The sequence below is a fragment of the Bison bison genome, unplaced genomic scaffold, assembly GCF_000754665.1.
Source record: "Bison bison bison isolate TAMUID 2011002044 unplaced genomic scaffold, Bison_UMD1.0 scf7180017861046, whole genome shotgun sequence".
Classification (NCBI taxonomy): domain Eukaryota; kingdom Metazoa; phylum Chordata; class Mammalia; order Artiodactyla; family Bovidae; genus Bison; species Bison bison.
The window spans coordinates 1,175,497-1,189,733 of NW_011491618.1; the positions used below are offsets into that span (position 1 = coordinate 1,175,497).

Consider the following 14,237-nt stretch of genomic DNA (forward strand, 5'->3'; position numbering starts at 1 on the left):
ACAGGTCTCCCCAGAGATGCGGGTGGGGGGCCATTTTGGACAGACCCGGAGAGCTTCTGGAAGGCCAGCATGCATGGAGTGATTCTCAACACCGCAGGTCTGTGGTGACTTTGCTCATTGTGGTTGCTGACTGAAGTCCCATTTAGCCCTGGTGAGACCAGAGCAAACACACTGTGAGAGACGGAAAGCGGCACGTGACACTGACTGTGTGTGCTTTCCTCCAAGGGGCTTTTTTGGATTTCTGCTGCATAAGAGAAGCTCAGGGACAAGTGAGAGTCAGGTAGGTTTGGGAGAGATAAAGCGCTGTGGCCAGAGGAAGCAGGGGAGAAGCAGAACTAACATGTCGCTCTCTGTGTCCCAGGAGGGCTTTTTCTGGAGGCGGCGGCCACTTTGGCTTCAGGACATGTACAGGCCTCTCAACGCCACACGCAAGAAAAACATGGCACAGAAGCTACATGACAAGGAGTCTTCAGAAGAGGATGAGATTTTCAATAAGAATGCAGGGTAAACGATAGGGGACAATTTCTACTTTTTGCCTCAGATGAGGAAATAATGAAAAGTGTAATTGCCCCTTTTGAGACTAAACGCTTTGGTGCTCTTTCTTCTTATCCTAGGGGGGCCCCTGAAGCAACGACAGAGGAGGCTCCTCCAGCTACAGATTCGGCTGCTGAAGAGCCGACGGGTGAGGAGAGCGAGGCAGCCGCCGACACCGCCACAGAGTGAGCCCTGTCCTGCCACAAGCCACCTGCAGGTTTTATTTTCTAATACTGGCTTCTCAACATCACTTGTAAAATACTTATTTTTCTCATATTAAAATGTATAAATCCATAACCAATTCTAACCATGTGGTAAGGAATTAAAATGTCAATAGTTGAGTATTTATGTATCACTATCAAGGGCCTGCAAGAAAAGAGCAGAGCTTTTTTTTGAAACTAGACTCCCTCAGGGCAGCCAGAACTTCCACCAGAGGAAACGTGGGCAGAAGAGGATAAATACAGGGATGGAGGGGGCCTTCCATCCCTTGTTTCCCCAGTATAACCAGCCCCTGGGAACTGGAAAACAGGTCATCCTCAGGGGGCATAGATCATTAAATCAAATAATGATTTCTCTGGTGCTCGTTCTCCTGGTTCATCAAGTACAAGTATTTACAACACACTTGACCTCCTGCTCATGGAGGATCATCCCCTTCCGACCCCTCTTGTAAGTCACTGGGGCTGACAGAATATTTGGATCACTGGGTCTCCGTCCACCACGGGACCAAGGCCTGACTTTCTCCCAAGCTCTCGAACTCATGTACAGATGTGCTCCCTGTCTTGGTAGGGGGTTCTCCACCCCTTCAAGCTGGTGGAAAATGCACATTGGGTTGTATTTTTTCTTTAAAAAACAAAAAATCTGAGCCTTTGAATAGCTAGCAGGGAGGGGCCCGAGGGACAGGATAAAGAAAAACATGTGAGAGCACCCAAGATGGTCCTCCTCAGGCCCCAGCCTCTCTTGACCCCTTTGAGGGTCAGTCCTGTGCTGCTCGGCTCCCTCCAGCACCAAACCCAACCCACTCCTGCCTCACCCAGCACGTGCCCAGGGCTGCCTTGACTCCAGGTGATGAGGTAATGACAGTGCTGTCCGGGGAAGGTGCAAAGGCTCTTCCAGTCCTTCTGCAAAGAAAATCGTTAATCAATCGCATTTAGTAAGTCAGGGAGACAGAAATATATTAATAAGCAAAAGAAATTCCGAATGAACAAGATTTGATAATCTACCAGAATGACCACAGATAGCACCGGAGCTTTAATAATACGAGGTGAAGAACGGTGCAAAGCGTGGGATGAAAGCACACAGTCCCCCAGAGGAGCAGTGGGCTGGAGAGACAGCCCAGCAGGTTCTGCTAGCTGGGTGGGGTTTCAAGCAAAGTGGTCAGCCCACCCGTTTCTTCCAGTTTATGAGTTCCCTGGGGTTTCATGAAGACATCTGTTCTCTCAGTGCCTGCCCAGGTCATCTCCCAAAGTTTTTCACCAAGAATGAAAAGCAAATGTTTTCTTCGGGCGGTAACTTCAGCCAACGAGTATTTGCTTTGTTTAAAGTGCATGCCCAGTAATATTAATAATAGGAAGCAGCAGCAGCTAGCATGTTCGATTTGCTTGTGTGGTCCCCAGCCCTGTGTTAGGCATTTTATGGTCTTATCTAGCCCAACAATCCATGGAAACATATCTTGTTATCCTCGTTTGACAGATAGGAAATAGGGTTTAAAGGATGTGGGTAACCTGGACTTCCCTGAGGGTCCAGTGGTTAAGAATCCACCCCTCAGTGCAGGGGGCACGGATTTAATCCCTGATTCGGAAAGATTCCACATGCTGCGGGGCAACTAAGCCTGTGCGCCACTCAATTACTGAAGCCCACATGCTAGAGCCCGTGCTCTGCAACAGGAGAAGCCACGCACCTCAACTAGACAGGGCTCATGTGCAGCAACGAAAACCCAGTGCAGCCAAAACCAAAGAAAATTCAACAAAGAAGAACATAGGTTACCTGCTCAAGTGCCCCAGGCCACACATCCAGAGTGTGTTAGGGTTGTAGCGCAGAACTGCTAGATTCCAATAGGGGTGAGAGAAGTACAGAACCTTTGGTTGCCACCAAAGAGTCAATAACAGTGATGATAATAATAATTAGGGGGAAGAGGTGGCTGCTGTTTATTGAGCACCTGCTATGCGCCAGGTACCATATACTAGGGGCTTTGGTTTCACTATTAGTTCATAAGAGCAGAAAGTCCCCATGTCTGCTCAAAACTCTGTAATGAAAGGGAGGTTGATTTCAGTAAGAGAGGTAGACACAAAGTCAGGGAGTTGACAAGACCAGGGGCAGCGATCCTTGCACTGCTGGGCTTCCCAAAGCATGGACCAGGATTCCCAGGAGCTCCGGGTTCCTATCTGGGAACATTTTCATTATTTAAAAATTGGTACATAAAGTGAGGTTTAGATACCATTTTTTTTGTATTATACTACCTCAAATTTGCACAATTTTATATTGGTCTCACATGCTACCCTACCAGTTTTCTTAATTAAAATTCCCAAAAGTTAGTCTGTTTTGCCCAACTTGACCTAAAGGTTGCTGTTGTTGTTCAGACACTCAGTCATGTCTGACTCTTTGTGACCCCATGGACTGCAGCACGCCAGGCTTCCCTGTCCTTCACCCTCTCCCAGAGCTTGCTCAAACTCATGTCCATTGAGTCGATGATGCCATCCAACCATCTCGTCTTCTGACCTAGACTGGGCAGTGTTTTTGCCAGAGCCCAGAGACATCACCTGGCCAGCCTACGAGTGAGATGTCTCTCCTTGGATCAGGGACACATCCCTGGAGAGAACTTGAAAGTGAGAAGAGTGCCCAGGGTCAGGTGGCACAAAGCTTGTCTGCCTAGGGCTGCCCCTGTCCCCATCACATGATGGACAAGCCAGCGCAGAGCCCAGCTCCTTATTGAGAGCTGAGTGACAGAAGGAGAGAGGGAGACACAAGGCCAATAGCTACCAAATGAATGAAAAATCTCACTGATTCTGATTAAATCTGTCAGAGAAATTAGCCATTTTTTAAAAGATAATGAAATGAGACAGTGTATGATTAGGGCAAAAATGATACAGAAAAGTTGTAAGACTCAGAGGAGGGAAGATTAGGAAGCTAGGGAGAGTCCATGAAAAAGGGAGAACTTAAGTTGGGCCTGGACTATAAGCCAGACACTGCTCCTGGTGCTGGGGAAAGAGTTGATTGGGACAAAGTCACTGCCATGAGGGACCCTAAACCCAACAGGAGGCCCAGACACCTGAGGACGCACACAGAAGACAGTGTGTTGGCGAGACAGTGGCAGTGGACCAAGAAGTGGTTCAGTTCCTGGTTGACTGGGAAGGAGTGAATGCGAAGGGCGGCTTGGAGGAGAGGAGGAGGAAGAAAGCCACATAGAAGCTTCTTAGGAGGACGAGACGAAGGAAGGGCATTCTCGACGGAGGACAGTACAGAGGTCAGAAGCATGAAATCGCCGGTGGGCTTGAAGCATGTGCCGTCTGGTGTTCCCAAGCGTGGAGCTCAGCGGGGAAAGGGCAGCAGATGAGGCTGTGCAGGTGAGCAGGGAACCAGTCCTGAAGGGCCTGGCAAAGGCACGTGGACCTGACCAAACAGAGCACAGACTATAATGTTTTAAGCAGAGAAGAGAGACACGACCAAGCTTGAGTTCTATAAAGAGTACTTTGATGGTGGCCTAAAAGTAGTCAGGCCAAGAGATCAACGTGGGGATGTAGACCAAGTAGGAACCGGAAGAAAATGGGGCACCAGACCAGAGGTTTTGATGCAGCTGAAGGGCTTGTGCAGTGGGTGCAGATGAGTAAGAACTGAAAGGACAAGAGCTTTTTTTTTTTTTTTTTAATATAAGGAGCTTATGTTTTAAGGATGAAAGATTGGTCTTGTATGTGAAACCCACATGTGCTGGCTAACTGACACTTATCAGAGGTGGGCTCCGACCCTGTCCCAGCAGCTGGGAGACAAAGTCCCTAGCTTCAGGTGTTGGCTGGAACAAACAGCAAATTCTTTAGGCAGCCTGGAGTTTTTCCAGGCAGGCACTTTAAGGGGGGCTAGAGGCAATGGCACCCCACTCCAGTACTCTTGCCTGGAGAATCCCATGGATGGAGGAACCTGGTAGGCTGTGGTCCATGGGGTCGCGAAGAGTCTGACATGACTGAGCAACTTCGCTTTCACTTTTCACTTTCACGCATTGGAGAAGGAAATGGCAACCCACTCCAGTGTTCTTGTCTGGAGAATCCCAGGGGCGGGAGAGCCTAGTGGGCTGCCGTCTATGGGGTCACACAGAGTCGGACACGACTGAAGCAACTTAGCAGCAGCAGCAGCAGAGTCTTCGTAGAGCTGCAGCCTTGAACTGGTAGAAACTACATTGGGGTTTGTTCAAGTCTTTATGGGCCAAGGTTGAATCTAGAGGGAGGTTCAGAGGAGCCTGGCTAGAATTTAGTCCAGGAGAGAGTCTGTCACTGTCCAAACCCACATGCCCACCCCTGCAGCCTCTGTCACACTCTGAAGCAGGGGGACCCCTTCTTCTTGTGTTCACTGAAGTGCTGAGATATGGAAGCAAGGGGGCCAGGGAGGTGTGGGATGCAGAGGTTCTCTGGCTTCTTCAGGGCCAGAGGTCAGCAGGAATTTGAGGGTAGGAGAGGTCGGCTGCAAGGATGACTGGGAGGCAGAATGGACATCTCTGTTCACCCCTCCCACTCCCCAGGAAGGTAAGGACCTCTCACTCCTGGGGAGCACCAGGCCTGGCTTCTGGTGAGAGTAAGATGCTGTTGAGACCCCCTAGGGGAGGGCAGTGGAGCAGCAGCTTGCAGACATGGTGGGAGCACACCCATCCAAGAAAAAGACAGGCCCCGAGGCCTGGAGCAGAAGTGGAAACATGGTTCAGGGTGAGGCTTCAGGTGTTGGAGGGTGAAGTAGGAAAGAGGGTTTGGCGCCGCGCTGTGGCGTGCAGGAACTGATCTGTGAACGAAGGCTGTAGGTGGAAGAGGACTACAGCGAGAATGGTGGAGCCTGGCTCTCCAGCACATGAGCCGCCAAACTAACCCTGGCTGCTTACCCAGATTCTTACACAAAAGATCAATAAATGTCTTTCTTATTTAACTCACTATGGTGTAGGGTGTCTACTGCAGTGGCTTAACTTGTAATATAATAAAGGAGTGTGCACATGTATTGGTTAGTTATTGCCATGATAATGCTATGTAATAAACTGGTCCCAACCTCAGTGGGTTAAGATAGCAATTCTCATGAGTCTGCAGTTTGGCTGGTGCAGCTGTGGTTTAACCCTCTGCTGGCTGGGTCCACTCTGCTCCTCACTGCTGATCTGCAGACCAGATGAGGTAGCTTTTTTCCAAGTGTGTTTATCCTGGGGCCCAGGCTGAAGAGGCAGCAGCAGCCCAAGTGACGTATATGAAAGGAAGCATCACCTGGCCTTCTCCAACCTGGCACAGAACTGCCACACTCTCATTTTTGCCCATTCCATGGGCCAAAGTAAGTCACATGACCAAGCCCAAGCCCAAGGACTGGACAGTCCACTCCGCCCACAGTGAGATGAGTATAGATGTAGTGAGGGATAAGGGATCAGGGTTAATGATTCTATCCATCCCGGGATATGGTGAGTCTTGGTTTGGGATGTGTGCAGATGATTGCAATTTTGTTCTGCATCAATAAACAGCTGCCATAGGACCTGTTGGTAAGGGTAGTCCTGGTTCTGTAGCAGAAGGAAGGGTTTTGCAGAATGCACACCTTCCACTCTTGAAGGTGTCACCTATAAATGGAGCGTTGTGAAAGTCACTGTCCAGACCCATACACTTTCTCTATTATGTCAGGAACCCTGACAAGGCAAGAATCACATCCTCTTCCCATCCCCAGTGTATAGGAGCAGGCCCTGCCCCCGGCAATGACTCAGGGATATTCTTGAGTGACTTTTAGGTCATTTCTTCATTCTCCCCATATGATTCCTTGTGAAACACAGACTGAGCTCCTGAAGGGCAGCACGTGACGCTATGTATTTGTTCCATAAGCTGCAAAGGGACTATGCCATTTGGAGGTGGGTTTTGTACCCAGATCTGGCTGAGACTGAATTCTGTATCCACTGCTGCCCGAAGAGACCTCACAGAAGAAAGCGTTTGTACAGAATAAACATCAAAACAGGGTAGTGAAATGTCTTTCTCTAGATGCCATTGGAAACTGGGTAGATTCTCATTGCCTGAAATATCCTAAGAGGAAGACTGTCTAAAAGCACAATCCTGGGGATTTCCCTGGTGGTCCAGTGCAGGAAGTAATGTAGGAAATCACCTTCCAATGCAGGAGGTGCAGGTTCAATCCCTGGTCGGGGAGCTAAGATCTCACATGCCTCAGGGCCAAAACATAAAACAGAAGCAATACCATAACAAATTCAATAAAGACTTGAAAGAAAATGGTCCATATCAAAAAATCTTTAAAAAGAAATAAAACAGTACATTTCTAGTTATGCCTGAGCCTTGGTTAAATTATGACGCAGATTGAAAAAAATAAAAATAGCACAACCCTAGGGAATTCCCTGGCTGTCTAGTGGTTAGGACTCAGTGCTTTCACCACCATGAGCCCAGAGTTCAGTCCCCGAGTGGGGAGCTAAGATCTTGCAAGCCACGAGACATGGCCAAATAAATAATACAAAAGCGCAATAATACAAAATACTACAAAAGGGATCCACATGGACTTAAGGACAATTTTAAGAACAATGAGATGGTTCATCAGAGCCGCTGTGGCTTCGATGTCACATGTGGCTCACGGCTACCATATTGGACACCACAGGTAGACTGTTTCCATCATCATGGGTCTATTGGATGATGCTGGGACAGAATGTGTCCAGCACACAGAGGAAACTGGTAATGGTAGTTGCTTTCAGAGGAGGAAACCAGGAGGCTGCAGCACCATATTCCCTCTGGTACCTTTTGAATTTTTTGTCATGTATTTGTATGAAGTACTTGTATTATTAAAAACAACAACATCAACTGGGGATTAGAAATCTCCACATAGAGTCACCATACCAGGACAGTGATTCTCAGCATAGTACTTTGCAATCAGCATAAAACAAAGTAAGCTAATAGATGTTGTGATTTCACATTTAATTTTTTTTCATGGTGTAAATATTTAGCTCCTGCCACCATCTCTCTGCTCTTGTGAACTCATAGACAACAACGTGAAGTAGCCAGGGGATGTTAAAGGAAAAACAGCCTACTGTCAAGCACTGGTTGGCAGCATTATTTTTCCTGAGAAATAAATTTGGATGATCATGATTTTATTCCGCAATAAACAGCAGCCATAGGACCTGTTGATAAGGTCATTCCTAGTTCTATAACAGAAAGAATTGTTCTGCACAATGCACACCTTCCAAGTGAGCCAGGAAGGAAGAGGGCAGGGCACAGTCTCTAAAAGAACACCATAGTCCTTGAATATACGACACAAACTGGCTAGAACCAGTGAGGTCCAAGATGGCAGAAGATTTGACTGCTGGTAGACCTCGAGCCTCTTGCCTTCTGAGATGGCCCGCACTCTGTGTGGGGTTTTTCTCCCATGGTCGCTCTCGGTTTCCGAGATGGCCCCATGCCCTGGGGCTGCTCTTGCCAGCTGAAACTACACAACTCAGATGGGACTTGAACCCACTGTCTTTGAGTTGAGTTCACAAAACTGGCCTTAGGACTTAATGAAGCTCAAGTTCTTGATGTTTATCACAGAAAGAATTCAGTGAAAGGCAAAGTGATAGGTAAAAAGTAGATTTATTTAGAGAGATACACATTCCATAGACAGAATGTCTCAAAAGGCATGAACTCCCCTCCAGGACATGTGGTCATTTCGGAAAATAAGTCCTCAAAGAGCTATGTCATTCTTCTAAAGGTTGTGCCCTGCCCCGTCCCTCCTGTTTTACAAACACCCTGCCTCCTGAACGAGTTTGAGAACTGGTGTAACAGGGAACAGGGATCCTGCTTGTAACCTGTATCCAGGTCAGTTAAGGAGGGAATGGGGGTAAGACAGGAAGAGGGCAAGGAACAATCTTTAAAAGAATGACATAATGGGAGGACAGGACATGAACTGGTTAGAACCAACTAGGCCCAAGATGGCTGGCACATTGACTTCCACTGGAACTTGACCCTCACTGCAACACATCAGCATGCTAAATGATACACCCACAGGCACCATGACAGTTTCAAGGCTGACCATAAAAGTCAAAAAGTGGACAGTGGCCTCGATCCTGGAAATCTCCACCCCTTCCTCAAAGTAGCCGGAATACTCCTCGCACTCATCCTATGAAAGTACCCAGCCCTATAGAACTGACAACCCCGTACTCCACTGCCACTCTCCCCTTTGAGACGGCCCTGTTTGCAGAGTAGGTTTCTCTCTAAATAAACTCACTTCTTACCTATCAGTTTGTCTCTCACTGAATTCTTTCTGTGATGACATCAAGAAACTGAGCTTCATTAAGTCCTGAGATGAGGTATGTGATACCAGTTAAAAGACTGTGAGTTCAAATCCTAATCTGAGTCACATGGTTTCATGACCAGGGATTGAACCAAATCTGGGCAGTGAAAGATCTGAGTCTTAACCACGGGGCCACCATGGAATTCCCTGCAAAAACTATTAGTTATCTGGAGACAGTGACGTAACTAAGTCTCAAGAATAGTTTGGGGGTGGCAACTCCTTGCCAGTGCCAACTAGGAATTCAATAGACAGGGTCTAAAATGGATAAATCAAGAACTAGATATGCAAAGAGAAATGGAGAAAAGCAGCAGAAGATCCATCTAAAACCTGCTCCGTAGAGGTGCCTAGGCCCACTGAGCAGGCTCGGGAAGGCAGGCAAGGACCTGGTCTGGGGCAAGGAACTGCTATGAGTCCTTGTGTTTCACCCCATTTCATTTCACTTGGTACTATCTGAATATAAACTGCATGTAATACAATTTTTTGTTGGTTTTTGTTTATTTTCCAGTTCATTACTTGGTGACTTTTTTTTTCCAATAAGAGGTATAATTGACAATTTAAAAATTTAAATCCATTTTTAAAAAGAATGGGACATGGAATTCCCTAGTGGTCTAGTGGTTAGGGCTCCATTAGAAGGGTCACAGGTTTGATCCCTGGTCCTGGAACTAGGATCCGGCAAACCATGCCATGTGGCCGAAATGAAGAGAAAGAGAGAGAGAGAGGGAAGAAGCAGTTCCCTACTAAAGAGCCTGGGAAAACACCAGCTATTCCATTGTTGAAAGAAATGGTTTCGGTAATTATCTGTTTCATGATTTTAACCTGATGCCGAGTAAGAATATATCTGGGATCCAAAGAAGAAAAGATCTCACTCCAGCGCTCAGAAGAGCAGTGAAAGGCAGGGGCCTGACTGAATTGGGAAGGTAAGAATTGCCTTGGGCTTCCCTGATAGCTCAGCTGGTAAAGAATTTGCCTGCAATGCAGGAGATCCTGGTTCGATTCCTGGGCCAGGAAGTTCCCCTGGAGAAGGGACAGTCTACCTGCTCCAGTATTCTGGGACTTCCCTGGTGGCTCAGAAGAATTACCAGAATTGTAATAATAATAGTCAGCTTTCAGTGCTTCCTACAGACCAGAAACTGTCTTAATGATATTATCTTATTTAATCTGATGTTTTTCCCAATTTACAGATGAGGAACTGAGGCTCAGCGAGTTTTAGGAACTTCCCTGAAGTCACACATTCCGGACCACTCTGCCTGAGGCTAAGGGGCCAGAGGATGTTGTGACTTACTTCTCTTTTCTAAACATCAATAAAACTCAATTCAGAAGTTTCATTTTCAGTGATATCTCAAGGGACCCATGAAAATTAACAACACTGTGGCAGTTGTCCTAGCTTCACACTCACTGGATGGCCCTGAGCCTGGACTGTTTTAGGGAAAGCTTAGCAAACACCTGGGCTTCCCAGATGGTTCAGTGGTAAAGAATCCGCCACCAGTGCAGGAGACATGGAAGATGCGGGTTCGGTCCCTGGGTCAGGAAGATCTCCTGGGGAAGGAAACAGCAATTCACTCCAGTATTCTTGTATTCAGTATTCTTGCCTAGACAATTCCACGGACAGAGGAGCCTAGCAGGCTACAGTCCATGGGGTCACAAAAAGTCGGAGATGACTGAGCACACATGTCCATCCATTTACTATCGGCAAACAGTATGGGATTCAAAACTAAGCATTCCTGTCTCCAAAGCTCACTTGCTCTGCCACTGAACTATGCTTCCTCACCAACCAGAATCAGAAAGAGCTGGGTGAGAATCCTGCTTCTGCTGTTTATTCATTGTGTGGCCTTGGGCCCCAAGTCACTTAACCTCTCTTAAGCCTGTTTTCTTATTTGTACAGTTGTTAGGGGAAGCACTGACCAAAACCATCCTCCCTGGCCAGACCCAGTAATAACCACTTGCATGTGTTATCTTACAACAAGAGGTCCTGGGAAGGAACATGAAACTAACAAGCTACCACCAACCAGGAAGAAGTTGGGAAAAGTCAAAAGGAGAGAGGAGACGCCAGTCCATATGTCCTACCGACCTCCCAGAATTCTTCTCGCTGGAATCCATCTTGGCTGAGCAATGTGCATGCCATCAGGAAGGACCCTGAGTCAGAATGATCAGCCAGAGGGACTTCCCTGGTGGTCCAGTGACTAAGATTCCATACTCCCAATGCAGGGGGCCCGGGTTCAGTCCCTGGTCAGGGAAATAAATCCCACATGCTGCAACTGAGATTCTGCATGCCACAACTAAAGATACCACATGCCGCAACTAAGACCCAGAGCAGCCAAATAAATAAATAAAAAAAAATAAATAATAATAAAAAAAAAATGACTGGGTGGAGACAACCCAGAAACTAACACCATCACCATAAAACCTAAGACTGTGAACTGCATGGCAGAGTTCTCCTGGATTCTCTTACCCTACTGCTCTCTGCTGGAGCGCCCCTTCCCAATAAAGTCTCTTGCTTTGTTAGCATGTCTTCTCCTTTGGACAACTCATCTCCGAATGTTAGACAAGACCTCACTCTCAGGCCTTGAAAGGAGGCCCCCTTCCTGCAATACTGTGGGCGTACCAAGGACACCTACCTCCCAAGGGCTTGGTAAGGGCAGATCACAATTCCATCCTGGCAAACAGTAGGAGCTTCTATTTTCCACAAATGTCAAACCCTTACCCTTCATCTCCCAGGTTGGGGCAAAGATTCTCACATTGTATTATGCTTCACATCCATCAGAGGTGAGGGCAGAAGACAAGAGGGATGATCAAGCCCAAATTTTTGGACCCTGTCTTGTAGTGACTCTTTAGAGTAGGGGCGGAGTTCAGGATTCTATATGTTGGACCTGTCCCCCGGGAATTTGGATGGCTGCAGTTCTCCTATCTGGCCTCAGATAACTCTGGATAGTGCTAGAAATCTAAGCTTTCAGACCAGTAGGAGATGAACTGCCTTTGCAGATGTTTTGAGCCCTCCTTGCCCTGGTCTCCAACTGTGTCTGTGCCTCCTCCCTTTCTCTCTGGTGGAACCTATCTTTATCTTCCCTTTTATCCTGACCCCCTGCTCTGACTTTTCCCTTTCATTACTTCCTTGCTTCCCCTCCCCATCTTGGTCCACCCTCCCCGGAGCTCAGCTTGCATTTCTACCCACCAGCCATTTCTTCTTCTCCTTCTTCTTCTTTTAATATTTATTTATTTGGTTGCAACAGGTCATTGCTTCAGCATGCGATATAGTTACTTGTGGTATGTGGGATCCTCTATTGACAAGAAGGCCCAGATCAAAAGCCAGCTCCTCCAGGATGCCTTTTGAGCTCTCTTGTCTAACACTTTGTGGATGCCCTTATTATTGTTCAAATTATGTGGTGATGTGAGGTTCCTTTTCTGGCTGGAGTCTACCTGGTGCACTCATGATCCACATAAAATTTTTTGTGGGAATGCACACTCACCTTCATTCTCCAACCCTCCAACAACCCCCCAACCCCTGCCAGGATTCAAGGCTTTATTCAGTTTCACAAAGGCTTGTAGAACAAGAGGAAGAGAGGAAGACAAGCCCGCAGACTTTGCACAGAGGCTGAGAAGCCTGGGAAGAAGGAGAGGACTGAGAGATGGGCATGCTCCTGAAAAATCAGACAACAGATTATTCCAGGGGTTTCCCACAGCTTTTGCAGATGGCAGTCGTGCAAAAATTCACTGAAATTGAAATTGCTGGGTGGCATTTCAGGGGGCTTGAAGAGCTCTGGTTCTTTATGTCTCGGAACAGAAAGAATTCAGCGAGAGGCAAAGTGATAGATAAGTGATTCATTAGAATAGGGTGCTTTTGAGGTGTACAAGCGGGCAGTGAGAGGTTGCCTTGCCCCAAGAACTTAGTGGGTTACAGATTTCTAATCAAAGGAAAAGTAGGGAGGGGAAAAGACCATCTTCTTCCTCACTCATGAATAGACTTCCACCATTAGCTCCTCCTCTATCTCGTGGCGGGATGGGGGTGGGGCGGGAACATAGTTTTCTTGTCCCTGTGTGGTCAAGCTGGGACTGTCATGACTATGGAGAAAGTATTTCAGGTCTCATTACAATGAGGGCCTTTCACTTTGAAATGTCACATTTCCATAAATTCTTGGTTTTTTTTTGTCTGCAGAGAGTATGTCCAGGGGTCATTAAATTACTGAGCCCACTGGGCAGGCTGCGGGTCGTCTGTCACCACTGTTTCATTGTTTGGGGCATGTCTTGTGCTTCTGTTGCGCGTTTTTCTTGCTCAGCGAGCCTGCTTAGTTTTGTGATTAAGCAAACCCCTGCTTTCTTACAGGGGTCTCCCATGCTATTCTTTCTCCTTACAATGCCCTAGTGGAAATAACTGTTAAACACCTATCTTGTCCCTTTACTTGTCCCTATCAGAATAACCAAGGGACACTGAATGCTCCATTTGAGGGGAGGGTATGCTTGTGCCAGTTATGACCAAAAATACTGCCCTTTGGCCAAGGTGACCAGATTTCCCTAGTAACTCTCTTACTTTCCACCTTGTTTAAAATGAATTTAACACTGGGACTTCCCTGGTGGTTCAGTGGTTAAGAATCCGCCTGCCAGTGCTGGGACACAGGTTCGATCTCTGGTCTGGGAAAATCCCCTGTGATGCAGGGCAGCTGGCCCCATGTGCTGTAACAGGAGAAGCTACCACAAGAAGCCCTCTCATAGCAACTAGGGAGAAGCCCTCGCTCACTGCAACCAGAGAAAGCCTGTGCACAGCAATGAAGACTCAGCTCAGCCAAAAATAAAAACATTAATTAATTTTAAAAAGGAGTTTAACAGTGAGAATACTTTGCCTCTATATCCTTCTTTCTAATCTTCCTGATCAAAAATTAACTCTGGTGAACGCATTCAGCAGTCAGACTCGTCAAGCCCAAAGCCAAAGATGGGGTGGTTCTCACTGCTGGACAATTTCAAAAGGGGCAGACCACAATGCCAACAGCCGGGTAGGTGGGTTATTTTTTTTTTTTTTGAGAAGAGAATAGAGTTTATTAGAGTGGGAGACGCAATTAGAACAACAGGCCAGCTCAAGAGAGAGCTGACCCCTTTCAAGGGTTAGTTGCAAATCTTTATAGCCTTAAGAAGTGAGTGAAGTGAAGTCACTCAGTCATGTCTGACTCTTTGCAACCCCATGGACTGTAGCCTACCAGGCTCCTCCGTCCATGGGATTTTCCAGGCAAGAATACTGGTGT

The 14,237-nt window shown here is 47.1% G+C and overlaps 1 protein-coding gene across 1 annotated transcript in view; it reads left to right on the top strand.

Annotated features, from left to right (window-relative positions):
• The window catches only part of LOC104983014 (leucine-rich repeat-containing protein 37A-like), a 47,607-nt gene extending 46,776 nt beyond the window's left edge, over positions 1-831 (top strand). Inside the window, exons 13-15 of the mRNA XM_010832507.1 lie at positions 226-280; positions 362-504; positions 615-831. Coding sequence (XP_010830809.1) covers positions 226-280; positions 362-504; positions 615-723 — 307 coding nt within the window. The 3' untranslated portion in view covers positions 724-831. The remainder of the gene's footprint in view (positions 1-225; positions 281-361; positions 505-614) is intronic.
• Positions 832-14,237: the final 13,406 nt, after the last annotated feature.